Source organism: Hyla sarda, chromosome 8 (assembly GCF_029499605.1).
Source record: "Hyla sarda isolate aHylSar1 chromosome 8, aHylSar1.hap1, whole genome shotgun sequence".
NCBI classification, from domain to species: Eukaryota; Metazoa; Chordata; class Amphibia; order Anura; family Hylidae; genus Hyla; species Hyla sarda.
This window is the reverse complement of record NC_079196.1, coordinates 129,522,727-129,545,250: the sequence shown is the minus strand read 5'-3', so window position 1 is coordinate 129,545,250 and position 22,524 is coordinate 129,522,727. Positions and strand designations below refer to the sequence as shown.

At 42.6% G+C, this 22,524-nt stretch overlaps 1 protein-coding gene across 6 annotated transcripts in view; it reads right to left on the bottom strand.

Annotated features, from left to right (window-relative positions):
* The window catches only part of ORMDL1 (ORMDL sphingolipid biosynthesis regulator 1), a 410,807-nt gene that overhangs the window by 86,568 nt on the left and 301,715 nt on the right, over nt 1–22,524 (bottom strand). For 2 of the 6 annotated variants that reach the window (XM_056533921.1, XM_056533920.1), the window contains one exon: nt 1,347–4,038. The exons of 1 other annotated variant lie outside the window; for it this stretch is intronic. In XM_056533921.1, coding sequence (XP_056389896.1) covers nt 3,903–4,038 — 136 coding nt within the window. In that variant the 3' untranslated portion in view covers nt 1,347–3,902. Of the gene's footprint in view, nt 1–1,346; nt 4,039–22,524 lie in introns of those variants that run through there. 3 more of the 6 variants (XR_008846903.1, XM_056533922.1, XM_056533919.1) reach the window with 3 other exon arrangements.

The window sequence follows — 22,524 nt, the reverse complement described above, 5'->3', positions numbered from 1 at the left end:
GGTTTTCCTGTGAGTTTTTCATCATACTCCAAGTGTTTTTTCTTTTTTGTCGGGAACACGCCCCTTTTTGTTATAACCAGGCCCATTTTGACGGGTTTAACCCCTTAAGGACTCAGCCCATTTTGGCCTTAAGGACTCAGACAATTTAATTTTTACGTTTAAATTTTTTCCTCCTCGCCTTCTAAAAATCATAACTCTTTTATATTTTCATCCACAGACTAGTATGAGGGCTTGTTTTTTGCGCGACCAGTTGTCCTTTGTAATGACATCACTCATTATATCATAAAATGTATGGCGCAACCAAAAAACACTATTTTTGTGGGGAAATTAAAACGAAAAACGCAATTTTGCTAATTTTGGAAGGTTTTGTTTTCACGCCGTACAATTTCTGGTAAAAATGACATGTGTTCTTTATTCTGAGGGTCAATACGATTAAAATGATACCCATTATTATATACTTTTATATTATTGTTGCGCTTAAAAAAAATCACAAACTTTTTAACCAAATTAGTACGTTTATAATCCCTTTATTTTGATGACCTATAACTTTTTTATTTTTCCGTATAAGCGGCGGTATGGGGGCTCATTTTTTGCGCCATGATCTGTACTTTTTTTTGATACCACATTTGTATATAAAAACTTTTAATACATTTTTTATAATTTTTTTTTTAATAAAATGTATTAAAAAAGTAGGAATTTTGGACTTTTTAAATTTTTTTTGTTCACGCCGTTCACCGTACGGGATCATTAACATTTTATTTTAATAGTTCGGACATTTACGCACGCGGCGATACCAAATCTGTCTATAAAAAATGTTTTTTACGCTTTTTGGGGGTAAAATAGGAAAAAACGGACGTTTTACTTTTTTATTGGGGGAGGGGATTTTTCACTTTTTTTTTACTTTTACTTTTACATTTTTTTACATTTTTTTTTTACACTTGAATAGTCCCCATAGGGGACTATTCATAGCAATACCGTGATTGCTAATACTGATCTGTTCTATGTATAGGACATAGAACAGATCAGTATTATCGGTCATCTCCTGCTCTGGTCTGCTCGATCACAGACCAGAGCAGGAGACGCCGGGAGCCGCACGGAGGAAGGAGAGGGGACCTCCGTGCGGCGTTATGAATGATCGGATCCCCGCAGCAGCGCTGCGGGCGATCCGATCGTTCATTTTAATCGCGAACTGCCGCAGATGCCGGGATCTGTATTGATCCCGGCACCTGAGGGGTTAATGGCGGACGCCCGCGAGATCGCGGGCGTCGGCCATTGCCGGCGGGTCCCTGGCTGCGATCAGCAGCCGGGATCAGCCGCGCATGACACGGGCATCGCTCCGATGCCCGCGGTTATGCTTAGGACGTAAATGTACGTCCTGGTGCGTTAAGTACCACCTCACCAGGACGTACATTTACGTCCTGCGTCCTTAAGGGGTTAAAAAACACTCGGAGTGATGAAATATTTTGTCGGGTTGTGCAACGAAATTTGTTCGCACAACCCGACAAAAAAAGTCAGGTTGACATTAGTAAATGAGGGCTATTATAACATTATTGGCTAGGACAGACAGATTGTCTGTTTTGAGAATGAGGTCATATACATTAGGGTATGCTCTGAAAAACTGGAGTTAATATGCCAAAAGCTTAATTGCATCATAGTGAGTGAGAGTGGATCAATAATTTCTGATATTTTTAATGCTTACTACTGCAACAAAGTTGCTAGGTTAAAAAGTATAAGCGAGGACAGATAATGTGGTCATGTGTTACTTCTATTTGTACTTCTTTCACACAAATATTGTACATATGCATTCAAATTATTGGTTTAAATTAAAAAACCAAATGATTAAAAAATTATATATGTCAGCAACACCCTTGTTAAATTTATATTAATGGACTAGCCTTTTCTGCAAGTCAGGGTAATATGAAAGAAATGTAGGGTAGGTTAACTCTCCACGGGTCCCAAAACAAGCATGCTGCTGTTACTTGTAGTCTAGAGATCAAGAATAAGAAAGAGACTTGTGTCTATAAGCTGTATTCAGGCCAACTTGGGAGAAAATCCATTCAGTGTCCTCCTCTACTTGAGACGCTCTGACAGAGGTGGTTTCATACATAACACAGAGGGTATTTTTTAAACAAGCTGAAAAGACTGGAGAACACTTCTTGTTATTATTAATCTTGATCAATTTATTTATCCATACGCATCACAGATCTGACTTGTATCGTACCGATTGGATATCAACACTTCTGGTTGAACCCAGACCTCAAAATCAGTATTCACACTTTAAAACTTTTAATAAAATAATACTACATTCTTCATAAAACAAGACACTACTAAAATTATGTCATTGTCTGGATAATGCACAAACACAGAAAATTGAGCAAGCAAACTCACCTTAAATTAAATTACACAAGCACAAATATATCAAATATCTATAATATCGAAAGATGTCTAATAATGGTACTGTTTGCGAAGAGATGACTATAGAGGATGCATGACAACTGAATTACTCATAAAAGTATGTTCAGCCATGTTAAACAGCAAATTAAACAAGTATTGGTAAACTAAACAAAAATCCCCACAAAAAAAACAAACAAAAAAAAAAACAACTAGTGCATATAATTATTATCACAGCATGCAGCAAACCATTATGTCAGCTAGTGAATGCTGTTGCTGGTTACAGATTAGATAACTACACCTGATCATTTAATGATTAAAAAAGTAATATATGGTTTATAAATGGTATTCACAATCTGATCATCCATATTTACTGTGCAGTTTCTAACATTCTTGTCAGTCTTGTTTGTGCATTGCAAACTTCGGGTCATAGCTGGGCCAGCCCAGCCTGCAAAGGCTAGCCTTTACATAAGACCTCCTGGTAGATTCTGGAGGATTGTGGTAGAGGTGCCTTCTTTAAGCCTGTGTAAATTCCAACAGCTTAAAGCGTACCTGTCAGATCACCAAAAAAAAAAAAAAAAAACTGTTATATGTTGTTTAGTATCTCATCCTGATGATGTACATATAATCTTTATGTGCCTATTCCCAATATTTCTCTTAGAATTCACCTTATTTACTTGGAGTGATTGCAAAGTGAAAAGTACTTTTCATTTACAGGCAGGGACCGGGTCCCTGTCTGTGATAACCACTCCCCCTCCCTCTCTCTGCTCTGGGAGCAGTAACCCTTTCCTTTCTGGTTTTATGCTATTCACAAACACACACACACACAAGCTGTGTGCCTACTGCTTTTGCAAAACTACGGCTCCCAGCATGCCCACACATCCTTTTGAGTTGTAGTTTTGCAACAGCTGGAGGCATATGATTGTAGTCCCTCTGTCTCACACACACACACACTTCATATATTCACTGATATACACACATACATATTTATCCATACACACATACATGCATGCAGGGACACTTACTTTATAAACAAATAAATCCTCTATTCACCGGCTGCAGTGTGTTCCTGCCCCTCTCCCCCTTCTCTTCACACAAGCAGTCAGTGAAAGCCCAGCTGCAGTGTGTTCCTGCCCCTCCCCTTCTTCACAAGGCAGACAAGTAAACACAGGCAGTGATGGAGCTGAGAGCAGAGCAGCTTTCTGTCAATTATGAAGTGGGTCTATGACGTAGTGACACAGCAGTGTACACAGCAGGACTAGAATGCATCCCAGGGGGTGGGGGTCATTTCTTTGACTGGCTCTTCCAGTATGAAATACTGAAAATTTTCTAATGAAAGCAATTGCAAAACCTATAGGTTTTGAATGCTTTACAACATATCAAAAGTTTTTATATCTGACAGTGCCCATTTAAAAAGTCAATATATTAATAGAATTTTAATATATTAACTGTTAAAATTGTCTAGCTGACTATCCTTTCCTCCACCAGAAGCAGATTTTGAAGATTCCTGTTCAGTATTTATTAATGCCAAAGATTCTGACTCCATGAAGCTGTGGTAATTTGGGAATCAGAACACTGAGGAGAGAAGCCGTGTTGATGAAGAAATGTGTTGGATCATACTTTGTATAGAAACTTGTCAGGAAGTACCTGTTTCAAGGACAGAAGAAAGAAAAAGATAAAACGTTTAAAAATAAAAGCTTTTTGTTAACCTAAAATACCCAGCATGCAATGACAAGTCCTTATGACTAGTAAACTTACAGTAACAGGAGAGCCAAATGTGACATGTGTGATATGTGCACCAACATTCAAGGGTACTCTAGCACTTATTAACTTAGGGGTAAAGAGACAATTTTCATTTTTACGTTCTTGTTTTTTCCTCTTTGCCTTCGAAGAGCAATAATTCTTATATTTTCACCTACAGGCCCATGGGAGGGCTTGTTATCGGATTATCGGCAAGGTAATTGATAACGTCCAAAATCGTGAATATCGGCAAAACCGATAATCGGTCGATCCCTAATAAACATTATATTTTAATAGTTTGGACAATTACACATGCAGTGATACCAAATAAGTTAACTTTTTTCATTTTTTAATTAGGGAAAATAATGGTTATTTTATGTTTTATTAGGGTAGGGGGTTTTGTATAATTTAACAGACATTTTTTTTATCTTTTATCTTAACACTATTTTAGTCCCCATAGGGGACTTTTATATGCAATTGTTAAATTGCATTTACTGCATAATTTTATGCCTATGGCATAGCATTACACAGTGAGATCGGCGATCAATTGATATAGCCTGGGTAAGCCAGGCTACATCAGTGATTAGGTGATCGGCAGCAGTAGGCAGGTAAGGGGGACCCTCCTCTGCCATTTTAGCAATCATGATCACGTTAGGGTACAATAAGGTCCACTGAGCTAGCAGCAAGCTTTACTTTCACTTTAGACGCCATGAACGGTATTGATCACAGCATCTAAAGGGTTACATGACAGTCCGTGGCAGAATCAACACTGAAGTAGCCGACACTCACTGTTCTTAACCTGTTAAGGACGAAGGGTGTACCTGTACGCCCTGCACCCTGCGATATAATGAGGGTCGTGGGCTGACCCCGCATCATATTGGGTCGGTCCCGGTGGCTATCAATGGCTTGGACCCGTGGCTAATACCCGGCTATCACCGATCGCAACAATGTCTGGTATTAACCCCTTAGGCGCAAAGTTGATCGCCGCGTCTAAAATGTTAAAAAATACATCCGGGCAGCTCAGTCGGACTGATAGGGACCACCGCGGTGAAACATCAGGACACACGAGGAGGGTCCCTACCTTCCTCTTCTGGGTCCGATAGGTGATTGATTGCTCCATGCCTGAGATCCAGGCCAGAGCAAGTGACCACCGATAACACTGATCAATGCTATGCTATATTTTTGTTTACATATTTTGTATTTTTAATGGGAAAGGGGGGTGATTCAAACTTTTATTACTGAATGGGTTAAACCACATTTATGACATTTTTTCTTTTGTACTTTTTTTTTACACATTTTGTAATAGGGGACTATTACATGCAATATCATAGCATAGCATTGATCAGTGTTATCAGTGCTCTGCTGCTCCAGCCTGGATTTCAGACATGGTGCAGCAGAGCGAGGATCGCTGTCCTCTGAGACGTCCTGTACGCTGCGATTTCACCGCGGTGGTCCCGATCAGCCCACTGAGCTAATTGGCAACTGTTCTCTCACGTCTTAGATGCCGCGTCTAAAAGTTTAATACCGGACATCAGCCCAGTCGCTGTCCTCTCAGCCGTTCGGATTTCACCGCGGCGGTCCCGAACAGCCCACTGAGCTAACTGGTAACTGTTTTTTCATGTCTTAGATGCCACATCTAAAAGGTTAATACCGGACATCAGCCTGGCCGGCGATGTCCTGTATTAGCCGCAGGTCCTGGTTGCTGATAGGTATGAAACTCGCTCAGTCCCTGAGCGCTCTTCACTTAACTGAGCCGTTGCAGGAAGTAAACATACGCCCTGCAACGTTAGGGAGGTTATCCTGTGGATAGGGAATAAGTGTCTCATCATGGGGGGGGGGGGGGAGTTGTCTGATTGCTGAGAAGGGGTCTCAGCAATCAGACAACTCTCCCCCCCCCCTCATGATGAGACACTTATTCCCTATCCACAGGATAACCTCTTTAACGTTGCAGACCTGAGACCAATGTGAATAAGGCAGTCTCTTACGTTACACTCCGGCTCTCACTTTTCAAGATGTACACTGCTGGTGTCCACTTAGTATGATGTTTTTGCTGTAATTGTTTGTTTGTTGGCAGGACAGGAACCATTTTGGGGCCACTTTGAGTCCACAAATATGTATGCAGAAAAATAATAGTTTCAAGAGTTGGGACAATTGGGGGCGTGGCCTGGCTGCCAAGGTGGATGGACACTTAGCTGAGGAGCTCCTCCACATACACCTGCACTAGCGACTTGTACCAGCTTTCACCACCGCAATTTTAGCCCACCTGCTACCCCTTATCTCCCTGAACATGTTGGCGAGGCGCAGAAAACCGACACGGCAAGAGAAGCTTTCAAAATTCTATTTTCTGTGCCCGGCCCACGAAGATCAAGATGGCGCCGACTGCTCTGCGCCTACCTTGTCTGCCGCTGTGCAACCTGGTCGTGACCGTGGCCCCGGGTCTCTGGCCGGAGTCCTGCCGCAAAGTTCTTCCTCGGATCCAGCACTACATCGCGGCTTTGCTGCGGACCCCGACAGCCCTCGGTTCCCGAGGACCCAAATCCCGGCAGCTCACAGCTCCATGGACCTGAGCCAAGATGGCACCGACACTGACAACAGACAGAGGGGATGGGGATCTCCCGCTGCCTCCCCTTCACAGAGCCCAGAGAAGCAGAGACCGAGGCTGTCTACCTCGTCTGCCAACCCGGAGGTATGTGCCTGGGGTCTGCCGCGGGCAGACACCGCAAGTAACAGTGGGGAGGACTTAGACACTCTCATGGTGTCTGATATAACCCTTACAGACACAGTCATGAAAGGGATGATGCAGGCTCTGTGTAAAACATTCCTCACTGATATCCATGCCATAGTTAACCGACTGAGTACCTCTCTTCATGCTTTAACAGGGAGGGTGACTCGCATAGAATCCAGGTTTGGTGAATCCTCTACGTCTCACAATGACCTAATCGACTCTCATTATAAGCTATTTGAAGAAGTTTCTATGCTTAAAGCTAAAGTTGCAGACCTGGAGGACAGGAGCCACCGAAACAATTTAAAGCTGCGCGGCGTCCCTGAATCGATCCTCCCAGCGGACATTCCTGCTTATGTGAGATCTTTAATTAAAGCTACCCTACCAAACTGTGACCCTAGAGAGCTGGAGGTGGACAGGGCCCACAGGGTCCCCCAACCTAAGAACCTTGATGATTCCGTATCACACGACATCCTTGCTAGGATCCACTTCTTCACAACAAAAAGGAGAAAGTGATGGAGTCCTCTCGCAAAAATGGAGGTCTCCCGGCTCCGTTTCACAAAATCTCTATCTATGCTGACCTTTCAGCGGCTACATTGCAGGCCCGCAGAGAGCTTCAACCAATCACCTAAGCGCTCCGTATTGGAAAGATTGCCTATAGATGGGGATTCCCGGTCCATTTATTGATCTAAAAGGGAGACAACATACATGTAGTGCGCTCCCTGAAAGATGGACTTTCTCTTCTATCATCCTGGAACCTGACCATCCCAGTGCTGAAAGATCGTATGGCCTCTGGTAACGTCGTCTCCAGATGACGCATTACCTGACTTTCTCTACCTGCGGCATGGTGACTTGTTTCTTACTTTCTGCGGGTCGTTCTGGTGATCTATTTGCCCTAGGGTTCAGAAGGGACTGTTGCCCTACACGTATTGTGCTGGCTCTTTTAGTCAGAGCCTAGTTCTATAGCTCATTTGTTATGTTTATTTCATTCTACTAAGTTTTTGGTTTTCTCATTTAACCCCATTTTTCTCCCCTATTGCTGACATCAGTGTATTACCTGTTTGCATTAAGGGAGCACGTTCTGGCTGGGGACGTGCTCTCTTCCATTATGTTGTGTACTCTCTCTATCTGTTGCAATCCATAAATACTTGAAATATGGTTATCACTATAGCTAGTCTTAATGTAAACGGTCTAAATGTGCCTCATAAGCGGTCTCTTTTCTGGAAGGAAGCAATTGCGCTTAAATGTGATGTTAACTGTGCCCAGGAAACTCATTTGCTTTCCAAAGATGCCCATAGATTGCAGCACCCTGCATTCCTATATATGTTCCATTCCCACTTCACTTCTAAATCTAGGGGAATTTCAAAAGGAATAAGGAACTCTGTCTCTTTCGAAAATTCACTTTTAGATGTTGAGGGCAGATATATTGTGTTATATTGCATTATTAATTCTGTACCTCTCACTTTAGTTTCCTTGTACGCACCGAATAAGGGTCAACTGGGATTTCTCACCTCTCTTCTTCGTAAAGTGTCACAACGTAAATGGTGCTCTAACTCTGTTATGTCCCCCTCCCTAGACTCCATGTTGGCCACACGTAGTACTTCAACCTCCCTCTCCTCCTGAGCTTGGGATAACAGGCTATATGATGTCTGGAGGATACACCATACCAATGAGAAAGAATATACTCACCTATCTGCTGCACACAACTCCTATGCCAGACTATATATGTTTTTAATTGACAACACTCTCCTTCAATCAGTAGTCCACTCTCACATAGGGGAGATCTCCTGGACAGACCATGCCACTGTTTCCATAGCAGTGAATGAATCAGTATCCTCCGCCACATCCCACATGTGGCGCATTAGCCACTTTCTTTTCTCCCATAAAGAATACTCAAATAAATTGAGAGCTGACCTGCAGGAATATTTCCAGCTCAACGCTGACTCAGTTTCTAACGCATTCACCCTGGGGAACTGTCACAAAGCAGTGATGAGAGGTCTGTATATTAAATACAGCTCTCTCCTTAAACGTCAAAAAGATCAACACATCGAGACTCTATTGTCCCAAATACGCTCAATAGAAACATCCATTAAACAATCCCCTGCAGGCCCCTTAACCTCCCAACTTTTATGATTTTGCTGCGATCTTAGGTGCCTTATTCTGATTATGAAAAGGCGTTTAGAAAAACAAAATCTAAATACTATTCCCAGGATAACAAATCAGGTAAATTATTAGCCAACAGACTTAAGTCCCGCTATTTAAAATCCAAAATTCCTGTACTTATACACCTCAAGTTGGCAAAGAAATAATGTACACCAAAAGACATAGCTGATGGCTTTCAAGCATTCTATGCTGATTTATATAATCTCAACTCCTCTATCCCTGACCCCCCTAACGTTAATGACACTATCCAAAAATACCTCACTAAACTGAACTTACCTTCCCTCTCTCCCACCCAACTTTCCTCCTTAAATGAACCTATCACAGCCCCTGAAATACAACAAATAATCCGCTCCCTCCCCCTGAACAAGGCCCCGGGTCCAGATGGCTTTGATGGTTCATACTATAAGGCCTTCCATGACTTATTGTCTCCCTTCCTAGCCTCATTCTGCATGGCCGCAGTCTCCTCTAGCATCCTCCCTAAGGAAAATTTGCAGGACCTGATCACAACCATCCCCAAACCGGGGAAATCCACAGAATCCCCTCAAAACTACAGACCGATATCCCTCTTGAATCAGGACCTTAAGATTTTTTCCAAGTTATTAGCTGATAGAATCTCCTCTCATTCAACACGACCAGTCTGGGTTTGTATCGGGTCGCCAAATTTCAGATAATACAAGAAGACTGCTGCATATATTTAATCAGATTAAGTCCCATCGAGTCCCGGCTGTGGTTCTCGCGTTGGACGCAGAAAAGGCCTTCGACCGCCTTAAGTGGCCCTTCACCTTTGTGGTACTTAAAAACATGGGTTTTGAGGGTAACATTCTCTCTGCTATTGTTGCCCTATATTCTACGCTTACGGCTCAAGTACTAGTGAATGGGACTCTGTCTAATGAATTTTGCATTACCAATGGCTCTAGACAAGGATGTCCCCTATTATATATATATTCTATCTATAGAACCACTAGCCCAAACTATGCGTCTAGATACTAGGATCTCCGGTATACCGGTAGTGCCCATAAATAATGTAATTTCCTTATATGCAGATGACGTGATCCTCACCCTGGGCAACCCTTTACAGTCACTCCCAGCGGCCTTTGTCCTACTACCTCCTAAATCATACTAAAACACAAGCTTTATTATTGAACTCGCCCCCGGAAGCTTCCTCCCTCTTGAAATCTAGATTTCCTTTTGACTGGCGCCCCTCTAGTATTAGCTACCTAGGGATACATCTTACATACCCACTTAATAAGCTTTACCAGGCCAATTATAAGACTCTCTTGGCTGACCTCACTGCGTCTGTCTCAATGTTTTTTTTTTTTCTATTTCCCTTCATATGTTTCAAAAATTTCAAAAAAAACTATTGAAAGTAAGAGTTGGAACAATTACACACACCGCCATACTAAATATGTTTATTTTTTATATGGAAAATGGGAAAAGGAGGGTGATTTAAATTTTTAATAAAGAAGTGGTTAATGGGTGTCCTTTTTTTTTTTTTTTTTACACTTTATTAGGCCAGGCTCAATCAAATGAAGAGCCACAGACACCAATGATGGAGAGGTAAGCCCTCCACCTACCTCCACAGTGGATCACCCCCACAATCGCGCTGTGGGGGGGGATCCACCCCACTGGACCACCATGGAGCATTTACACGTCCCTTAAGATGCCACTGTCAACTCTGACAGTGGCGATTTAAAGGGTTAATAGCCGCCCACGGCGATCACCGCATGTCAGCTATTAGCAGCTGCCCCCTGCTACAAGAATTAGCAGGGGGGCTGCAGGGTATGGTCGATGATGAATATCGGAGCAATCTCCAATGTCCGCCATTACAGGCAGATTTCAGCTGCTGATAGCAGCAGGCATCTCCCTATTATGACGCGGAACTGATCCGCGGGTCCACGTCATTTCCTCACCTGACCCATGACGTACATGTATGTCATGGGTCGGAAGGGGTTAAGTCATGCCCCCCGACATTTTTGGCAAAAAATTCTATCATCGGAAAATGCCCAAAGGGACATTTTTTCAGCCGATAATTTTTGGCAGCCGAAATTTCGGTGCATCCCTACTATTTTGATTTTTCATAAACCTTTATTTAATGTACTTTGTTCAGTATATATTTTGGTTTACATATGTGGTGCACTTGATTTTATTATAAAAAAATCTGCAGACAGAAGAGATAGGCAGTGCGAACCAGGGGAGTTGTAAGAGACCTCTTCCCGAAAGTGTGTACTTTTCTGGTGGTGATGAGATTACCCAGCTGTAGTACTAAAGTGTATGGTTGTAGCTCAGCTGGGATGAATCACTTCAGGAATACTGGTGGCGAGTTAGCCGTTAGCATTTTTTTTGTGAAAAAATTCTGCATCTGGAGCAAAAATCTGTGTTTTTTGCCAGTATTCTGGTGTAAGCATTCATAAATTCTTTCCATAGTGTTTTCATGAATTTCTGTTTCTCTTTGCTGTGTCTGTTTCTTCGAAAAACTTGTGATTGAATATGAGCTTTTATGCTGAAAAAACTAGCCTTTGTAACCAGATGTATAATTCTTCCAGTACATTTTTGTAGTGTAAAATAGTACATAACCCTTGGCTACCATGTATTTGGACAGTCTGCAGACCATTTAACTTTTTCACATTTTGTTATGTTATGCTTAACCCCTTAAGGACAATGGACGTACTCCTACGCCCCCGTTTCCGAGTCCTTAAGGACCGAGGACGTAGGAGTACGTCCTTTCCATTCCCGGCCCCCCGCCGCTAGCCGGAGGGGAGCCGGTGCCCGATGCCTGCTGAAATCGTTCAGCAGGCATCGCGGCATATCGCCCAGGGCGGTCATTATGCCCCCCCATGTCGGCGATGGCCGCAGATCGCTGGACAAGTCAGTCCAGCGATCTGCGGCGATTCCGGGTCAATCGGGTCTCCAGTGACCCGGAATTACTGGCTGATCGGGGCCGTCAGAGACGGCCCCGAACAGCCAGAGCCTGCAGGGGTGAGGTGGCACTGGTGCCACCTCACGATCGCCCTGATTCATCGGCCGGATTCCCGGCCGACCAATCAGGGCGCCTGCTGCGGGTGTCACTCCCGCACCCGCTCCGCCCCTCTTCCGGAAGGACGTGAGCGGGTGTGGGAAGACGACCCTGGGTGCTGGGGACCCCGATCCCCGGCGTTAATGTTGGGATCGGGGCCCCAGGAGCGACTACGGCGGCGGTGGCGGGACTGACCTGCAGCGTCGATCAGCAGCAGGAGGTGAGTGACAGCCTCCTGCTGTTGCTTAGCAACAGCTCCCAGCATGCAAAAAGGGCATGCTGGGAGCTGTAGTTATGCAACAGGAGGAGGCAGACCACCACAACTCCCAGCATTCCCTTATGGGCATGCTGGGACTTGTAGTTTTGCAACAGCTCGAGGCACATTCTTTCTATGGAAAAGTGTACCTTCAGCTGTTGTGTAACTACAACTCCCAGCTTGCACAAACAGCTAAAATGCATGCTGGGAGTTGTAGTGGTGCATCTGCTGGTTGCATAACTACAACTCCCAGCATGCCCGTTGGCTGTCGGTGACTGCTGAGAGTTGTAGTTTTGCAACAGCTGAAGGCACACTGAGTTAAGTAGCAAACCAGTGTGTCTCCAGCTGTTGCATAACTACAATCCCCAGCATCCCCAGCCAAAGTAGTATGCCTCCCGCTGTTGCATAACTACAACACCCAGCATGCCCTTCCGCTGACCGTACATGCTGGGGGATGTAGCTTTTGCAACAGCTGAAGGCACACTGGTTGCAAAACACTGAGTTTGTTGCCAAACTCTGTATTTACAACCAGTGTGCCTCCAGCTGTTGCAAAACTACTGATAGACCGTACATGCTGGGAGTTGTAGTTTTGCAACAGCTGGATGTCCCCCCCCCCAATGTGAATGTACAGGGTACACTCACATGGGCGGAGGATTACAGTAAGTATTCGGCTGCAAGTTTGAGCTGCGGCAAATTTTCTGCTGCAGCTCAAACTGCCAGCGAGAAACTACTGTGAACCCTCGCCCGTGCGACTGTACCCTAAAAACACTACACTAACACAAAATAAAATAAAAAGTAAAAAACACTACATATACACATACCCCTACACAGCCCCCCTCCCCAATAAAAATGAAAAACGTCTGGTACGCCACTGTTTCCAAAACGGAGCCTCCAGCTGTTGCAAAACTACAACTCCCAGCATGCACTTATAGACCCTACATGCTGGGAGTTTTAGTTTTGCAACAGCTGGATGTTCCCCCCCCCCCCCCCCAATGTGAACGTACAGGGTACACTCACATGGCCGGAGGATTACAGTAAGTATCCGGCTGCAAGTTTGAGCTGCGGCAAATTTTCTGCCGCAGCTCAAACTGCCAGCGAGAAACTACTGTGAACCCCCCGCCCGTGCGACTGTACCCTAAAAACACTACACTACACTAACACAAAATAAAATAAAAAGTAAAAAACACTACATATACACATTCCCCTACACAGCCCCCCTCCCCAATAAAAATGAAAAATGTCTGGTACACCACTGTTTCCAAAACGGAGCCTCCAGCTGTTGCAAAACAACTACTCCCAGTATTACCAGACAGCCACTGACTGTCCAGGCATGCTGGGACTTTTACAACAGCTGGAGGCACCCTGTTTGGGAATCACTAGCGTAGAATACCCCTATGTCCACCCCTATGCAAGTCCCTAATTTAGGCCTCAAATGCGCATGGCGCTCTCACTTTGGAGCCCTGTCGTATTTCAAGGCAACAGTTTAGGTCCACATATGGGGTATCGCCGTACTCGGGAGAAATTGTGTTACAAATTTTGGGGGCTATTTTCTGCTATTACCCTTTTTAAAAATGTAAAATTTTTGGGAAACCAAGCATTTTAGGTAAAAAAATAATACCTGTGGGGTATTAAGGTTCACATTACCCCTTGTTACGTTCCCCGAGGGGTCTAGTTTCCAAAATGGTATGCCATGTGTTTTTTTTTTTGAGGTTCTGGCACCATAGGGGCTTCCTAAATGCGGCATGCCCCCAGAGCAAAATTTGCTTTCAAAAAGCCAAATGTGACTCCTTCTCTTCTGAGACCTGTAGTGCGCCAGCAGAGCACTTTTCACCCCCATATGGGGTGTTTTCTGAATCGGGAGAAATTGGGCTTCAAATTTTGGGGGGGGGGGTATTTTCTGCTATTACCCTTTTTAAAAATGTAAACATTTTGGGAAACCAAGCATTTTGGGTAAAATTTTTATTTTTTTTTACATATGCAAAAGTCGTGAAACACCTGTAGGGTATTGAGGTTCACTTTACCCCTTTTTACGTTCCCCGAGAGGTCTAGTTTCCAAAATGGTATGCCATGTGTTTTTTTTTTGCGGTTCTGGCACCATAGGGGCTTCCTAAATGCGGCATGCCCCCAGAGCAAAATTTGCTTTCAAAAAGCCAAATGTGACTCCTTCTCTTCTGAGACCTGTAGTGCGCCAGCAGAGCACTTTTCACCCCCATATGGGCTGTTTTCTGAATCGGGAGAAATTGGGCTTCAAATTTTGGTTTTTTTTTCTGCTATTATCCTTTTTAAAAATTTAAAATTTTTGGGAAACCAAGCATTTTAGGTAAAACATTATTTTTTTTTTTACATATGCAAAAGTCGTGAATCACCTGTGGGGTATTAAGGTTCACTTTACCCCTTGTTACGTTGCCCGAGGGGTCTAGTTTCCAAAATGGTATGCCATGTGGTTTTTTTTTGCTGTCCTGGCACCATAGGGGCTTCCTAAAGGTGACATGCCCCCCAAAAACCATTTGTCGCTCCTTCCCTTCTGAGCCCTCTACTGCACCCGCCGAACAATTAACATAGACATATGACATATGTGCTTACTCGAGAGAAATTGGGTTTCAAATACAAGTAAAAATGTTCTCCTTTCTACCAATTGCAAAAATTCAAAAATTGGGTCTACAAGAACATGCGAGTGTAAAAAATGAAGATTGTGAATTTTCTCCTTCACTTTGCTGCTATTCCTGTGAAACACCTAAAGGGTTAATACACTTATTGAATGTCATTTTGAATACTTTGGGGGGTGTAGTTTTTATAATGGGGTCATTTATGGGGTATTTCTAATATGAAGACCCTTCAAATCCACTTCAAACCTGAACTGGTCCATGAAAAATAGCGAGTTTGAAAATTTTGTGAAAAATTTCCAAATTGCTGCCGAACTTTGAAGCCCTCTGGTGTCTTCCAAAAGTAAAAACTCATTAATTTTATGATGCAAACATAAAGTAGACATATTGTATATGTGAACCCAAAAATGTTTTATTTTGAATATCCATTTTCCTTACAAGCAGAGAGCTTCAAAGTTAGAAAAATGCAAAATTTTCATTTTTTTCATCAAATTTTGGGATTTTTCACCAAGAAAGGATGCAAGTTACCATAAAATTTTACCACTAAGTTAAAGTAGAATATGTCACGAAAAAACAATCTCAGAATCAGAATGATGAATGATAACTAAAAGCATTCCAGAGTTATTAATGTTTAAAGTGACAGTGGTCAGAATTGCAAAAAACGCTCCGGTCCTTAAGGTGTAAAAAGGCCTGGTCCTTAAGGGGTTAAAGGGGTACTCCGGTGAAAACCTTTTTTTTTTTTTTTTTTTTATACAAAACAACTGGTGCCAGAAAGTTAAACAGATTTGTAAATTACTTCTATTAAAAAATCTTAATCCTTCCTGTACTTATTAGCTGCTGAATACTACAGCGGAAATTCTTTTCTTTTTGAAACACAGAGCTGTCTGCTGACATCACGAGCACAGTGCTCTCTGCTGACATCTCTGTCCATTTTAGGAACTGTCCAGAACAGCATATGTTTGCTATGGGGATTTCCTTTTACCCTGGACAGTTCCTAAAATGGACAGAGATGTCAGCAGAGAGCACTGTGCTCATGATGTCAGCAGACAGCTCTGTGTTTCAAACTGAAAAGAATTTCCACTGTAGTATTCAGCAGCTAATAAGTACAGGAAGGATTAAGATTCTTTAATAGAAGTAATTTACAAATCTTTTAACTTTCTGGCACCCGTTGTTTTAAAAAAAAAAAGTTTTTCACCGGAGTACCCCTTTTAATAAAAAAGTTCAAAGTTTTTCGACAGCTGGTACAGGGAGACTGGTCAGGTTAGAGGGAAAACTGAATGAAGTAAAGTACAGATATATTCATAATGAAAACTTAATCCAAACTGCTGTGAACCTCAGACTGGGCCAACAGACTTCACTTCCAACAAGACTAAGGGGGAGATTTATTAAAAGTGGTGTAGGTGTACGATATTTCTACAGCTATAATTTGTGTGGTAGCAATGTGCACCAAATCTATTAAATGGTTGCATAAAATTTATTTGAAACTACACTTCAGAACACCACTTTGTATGATCCCTACGTTTTCTGAGACTTTCTAACCAGATGTGTCAAAAAAAATGACTTTTTACAAATGCTGAAAAAAAATAATAATAGGATCTATATATATTTATATATATATATATATATATATATATATATATATATATATATAACATTATCTGTGACCAGTCCTCAAAGTTCTGAAAACAGGCCAAAATACAGGATAAAAAGATAGTTAGATCCAGTACAATGAAATATGAGTATTTATTAAATAAAATGCAATGTATTACACAGAATGAAGTTTAGCGCAGGGCCTTTGCGCAGGCTCCAGATAATTATTGTAGATATAGGTACATTAGAAAACAATAATAGCAAGCCAATATAATAGATGTTACCCACTATTAGTTTGGGGTTTAATAAATAAGGCTAAATGATACAGGTGGAGATAAAATGGTTATGGTATAAGATAGATATAAAAAATAGTATAACAATGGTATGTATATATAATAGTATATATAATAGTATATAAATAGTATATAAATAGTATATAAATAGTATAACAATGGTATGTATATATAATAGTATAACAATGGTATGTATATATAATAGTATATAAATAGTATAACAATGGTATGTATATATATATAGTATATAAATAGTATAACAATGGTATGTATATATAATAGTATATAAATAGTATAACAATGGTATGTATTCATAGGTTCTCTATATTGCAAAGTTCACTGGTGCAAAGTTCGCCATAGTTCCCTATATTATTCCCACTGGAGTACCATAGTAGAATTTACAAGATGATGATAAAAATTAAAGGTATTATTGGTGCACCGCACCAATAATACCTTTAATTTATATCATCATCTTGTAAATTCTACTATGTTACTCCAGCGGAATTAATATAGAGAACTATAGCGAACTTTGCAACAACGGACTTTGCAATATAGAGAACAGTGGCGTTGCGACCCAGGTGCGGGGGGTGCGGCCCGCACCGGGTGACACCAACCTAATGGGGTGACACCAAGACGCTCCGCAGCCCCCCCCCCCAGCTACACCGACACCCCCCATCTGTGCCCGACCTGTCACCCGTCCGTCAGCACCCCCCCTTTCACCTGCACTGTGCGCCCGTCCGTTTTCACACCGCCCTCTCACCTTAACCAGCACTGTGCCCGGCCTCCGCTCCCACGTCTGCGCCGGCCTGACGTCACACCGCATGGCCGCGCAGGAGGACGTCAGTTACGCCACTCGCAGGGCGCCCGCCGGTGAGAAGGAGCGCTGCGCTGGATGGGTGAGTGTGTGTGTCTGTCTGTTTCTATCTATGTTTGTGTGTGTGTATGTGACTGTGTGTGTGTATGTGACTGTGTGTGTGTGTATGTGACTGTGTGTGTGTATGTGACTGTGTGTGTGTATGTGACTGTGTGTGTATATGTGACTGTGCGTGTGTATGTGACTGTGTGTGTGTATGTGACTGTGTGTGTATGTGACTGTGTGTGTGTATGTGACTGTGTGTTTGTGTGACTGAGTGTGTGTGACTGTGTGTGTTTGTGCGACTGTGTGTTTGTGTGACTCTGTGTGTGTGTGACTGTGTGACTCTGTGTGTGTGACTCTGTAGTCTGAGTCTCTGAGACTCTGTGTGTGTGACTGTGTGTGTGTGTCTGTGAGTGTGTGTCTCTCTGACTGTGTGTGTGTGTTTGTGTGTGTCTCTCTGTGTTGTATGTGTTTTTTTTTGTGTGTGTGTGTGTGTGTGGGGGGGGGGGGGGGGGTTGAACCAGCGATCTAATGTGGGGAGACTTTGACCCATTGTGGGGAACCTGCAAAGGAACCTGCGGCCTAATGTGGGGAAACTACTAGCAAATGTGGGGAATCTGTGCTACCTTATGTGGGGAGTCTATGCTACCTTATGTGGGGAATCTGTGCTACCTAATGTGGGGAAATTGCTACCTAATGTGGGGTAACTGGTACCAAATGTGCGGAGTCTATGCTACCTAATGTAGGTAACTGGTACCTACTTAATGTGGGGGAACTGGTACCAAATGTGCGGAGTCTATGCTACCTAATGTGGGGAATCTATGCTACCTAATGTGGGGAATCTGTGCTACCAAATGTGGGGAGTCTATGCTACCTTATGTGGGGAATCTGTGCTACCTAATGTGGGAAAATTGCTACCTAATGTGGGGAATCTGTGCTACCTAATGTAGGGAAATTGCTACCTAATGTGGGGTAACTGGTACCTACCTAATGTGGGGGAACTGGTACCAAATGTGGGGAATCTATGCTGCCTAATGTGGGGAAAAGATGCTACCTAATGTGGGGAAACTGCTACCTACCTAATGCTCCCCCCCCCTGGCAGTAGCACCCTCATCACCCACCAGCAACCCCCCCCCCCAGCAGCACCTCCATCAGCAGATCCTGATGGTGGATGATGGCAGTGCTCCTGCCAGGAGGATGATCCTGCCGATGGATAATGGGGGTGATACTGCCAGGGGGGATGGCCAGTAGCACCCTCATCATCCTCCAGCAACACCCCCCCAGTAGTAGCACCCCCATCATCCACTAGCAACACCACCAATACCCCCCTCCCGTGGTAATAGCATCAGCTAATGGATGTTGAGGGGTGTTACTGCGGTTGTGGTATTATATTCAGAGGGCGCAGTGGGTGGTAGTATTATATTCAGAGGGCGCAGTTTGTGGTAGTATTATATTCAGAGGGCGCAGTTTGTGGTAGTATTATTAGAGATGAGCGAACTTACAGTAAATTCGATTCGTCACGAACTTCTCGGCTCGGCAGTTGATGACTTATCCTGCGTAAATGAATTCAGCTTTCAGGTGCTCCGGTGGGCTGGAAAAGGTGAATACAGTCCTAGGAAAGAGTCTCCTAGGACTGTATCCACCTTTTCCAGCCCACGGGAGCACCTGAAAGCTGAACTCATTTATGCAGGAAAAGTCATCAACTGCCGAGCCGAGAAGTTCGTGACGAGTTGAATTTACTGTAGTTCGCTCATCTCTAAGTATTATATTCAGAGGGCACAGTGGGTGGTAGTATTATATTCAGGGGTACAGTATGTGGCAGATTTATATTCAGAGGGCGCAGTTTGTGGTAGTATTATATTCAGAGGGCACAGAGGGTGGTAGTATTATATTCAGGGGTACAGTATGTGGCAGATTTATATTCAGAGGGCGCAGTTTGTGGTAGTATTATATTAAGAGGGTATAGTATGTGGTAGTATTATATTCAGTGGGTACAGTGTGTGGCGGTATTATATTCAGGGGTACAGTATGTGGCAGATTTATATTCAGGGGTACAGTATGTGGCAGATTTATATTCAGAGGGTACAGTATGTGGCAGATTTATATTCAGAGGGTACAATATGTGGCAGATTTATATTCAGAGGGTACAGTATGTGGTAGTATTATATTCAGGGGTACAGTATGTGGCAGATTTATATTCATGGGTACAATATGTGGCAGATTTATATTCAGAGGGTACAGTATGTGGCAGATTTATATTCAGAGGGTACAATATGTGGCAGATTTATGTTGAGAGGGCACAGTGTGTGGTAGTATTATATTCAGAGGGCACAGTGTGTGGTAGTATTATATTCAGAGGGCGCAGTGGGTGGTAGTATTATATTCAGAGGGTACAGTATGTGGCAGTATTATATTCAGTGGTTACAGTGTGTGGCGGTATTATATTCAGGGGTACAGTATGTGTTGGTATTCAGAATGTACAGTGTGTGGTAGTATTATATTCAGTGGGTATGGTGTATGGAAGGTTTATAATCAAAGAGTGTAGTGTATAGTAGTATTATATTTAGAGGATACAGTGTCTGTCAGGTTTATAATAATACTTGTTTTCATATAGAGGATGAGAATGCGCTGACATAGTGAGTCATCTGGGCGTCACATTCTGCAGAGAGAAGATTTAGCTGGAACAGGCGGTATGTACCATCTGAATTAGATAAGGGAAGACTATAGAGAAGACGTCACCTGTAATCACTGAAATCATTGTGTATTCTCCTCACTATAGTGAAGACGTCACCTGTAGTGTCTGATATCATTGTGTATTCTCCTCACTATAGAGAAGGTGTCACCTGTAGTCACTGATATCATTATGTATTCTCCTCACTATAGAGAAGACGTCACCTGTAGTCTCTGATATCATAGTGTATTCTCCTCACTATAGAGAAGACGTCACCTGTAGTCTCTGATATCATTGTACATTCTCCTCTCTATGTCCTATCAGAGCTGTAGTCGCTTGTCAGTTCTACAGATAGGTGAGTGAAACTACAACTCCCAGCATAACCTCACCACTGCTCAAAGGGGTACTCTACTGGAAAACATTTTCTATAATCAACTGGTGCTACAAAGTTAAACAGATTTGTAAATTACTTCTATTTAAACATCTTAATCCTTCCAGTACTTATTAGATGCTGTATAAGCGATTCACAGGAAGTTATTTTCTTTTTTAATTTATTTTCTGTCTGACCACAGTGCTCTGTGCTGACACCTCTGCCCATGTCAAGAACTGTCCATAGTAGGAGCAAATCCCCAAAGCAAACCTATCCTGCTCTGGACATATTTATGTACATAAATGTAAACTAACCCTTTCCTTAATAAAAGTTTGAATCATTATGAGCTCTCTGGAGCCTCTAGATTCACAGCACAAGCAGTTATAGTGTGCAGCTGAATAAGTCATCTCCTTATCTCTTCCCTGGTATTAGATACAGCTGACCCTTATGTGCTTTGTCTGCATGGAGTGTGCCTGGGGACTCCTCCATACTCCCTTTCTCACACCTCTGTCCCTGAAACTAAGATAGATAAGAAGCTAAGGCTCCTTTCAAATTCATCCGTTTTAAAGACCTGTTGTAATGTTCCGTTATGAAAACCTTTAAAATCGGACGTTAAAAGGCCGTTACAAAATCCAATTATAGTCTATGGGATTTTTATATTATCCGTTTTAACCCGTTATAGCCCGTTATTAATAACGGATGTTATTTTGTGACAGGAGAAAGAACGAAAGAAATAGTGCATTTACTTACATTAGCTGAGATACAGCACGATTCAAGTAGAACAACATGGCAATCTTTGACTGTGCAACCCATTTTTGCCATATAGCCCTTACCTAATATTGTCACCTTGTTCTTTATACCGTAAAAGTCTACGCACAAAGATAAACAGCGATCTTCTCAATGCTGCCTATCAGTAATAGTGCCCACATATACTATAAGGCTATGTTCACCCGACGGAATGTCCACACGGAGAATCTGTGCAGGGCATAATATGCTGGTGCTAGGACCACACAGGAATCCGTTGTCTCATAGATAGCTCCGCACAAAGAATGAATGTGTTCATTCTTTGTGTGGACACAGAAAATGGAATTTCCGAGCCGGAAACATCTGGCACGGAAATTTCGCCATGTGCACAGTGCAGCAGAATCCTGTTGACTTCAATGTGACTCTGCTGCAGCAGAATCTCCATGTCGGATTCCAATGCGGAATCCAGCACGGAAATACCGATTTGTGAGCATGGCCTAACAGTGATCTTCTCAGTGTTGCCTGTCAGTAATAGCACAGACATATACTATAACAGTGATCTTCTCAGTCAGTAAACGTGCTCATTTTTATTCTGTAATATTAACTGTAATAATGCCCCTTACTGTGTAATAATGCCCACCTTCATGCTCCTTACTGTACTACAGATCATAGTGCAAAAAAAATTTGCCCTCATGCAGCCCTGTATACAGAAAAATAAGAAAATTATATTGGTCAGTTTTTAAACAAACTTATTTTGTTTAAAAGTTTGAGTTTTTTAAAACTAGTACAATATAGAAACACATAACATAGTAACATAGTTCATAAGGTTGAAAAAAGACCAGAGTCCATCAAGTTCAACCTATAACCCTAATAAGTCCCTATTGAGTTGATCCAGAGGAAGGCAAAAAACCCTCATACTAGAGGTAAAAATTCTTCCCGCCTCCAAATATGGCATCAGAATAAATCCCTGGATCAACGTTCTGTCCCTATAAATCTAGTATACATAACCAGCAATGTTATTACACTCCAAAAATGCATCCAGACCCCTTTTGAACTCTTTTACAGAGTTCACCATGACCACCTCCTCAGGCACAGAATTCCGCAGTCTCACT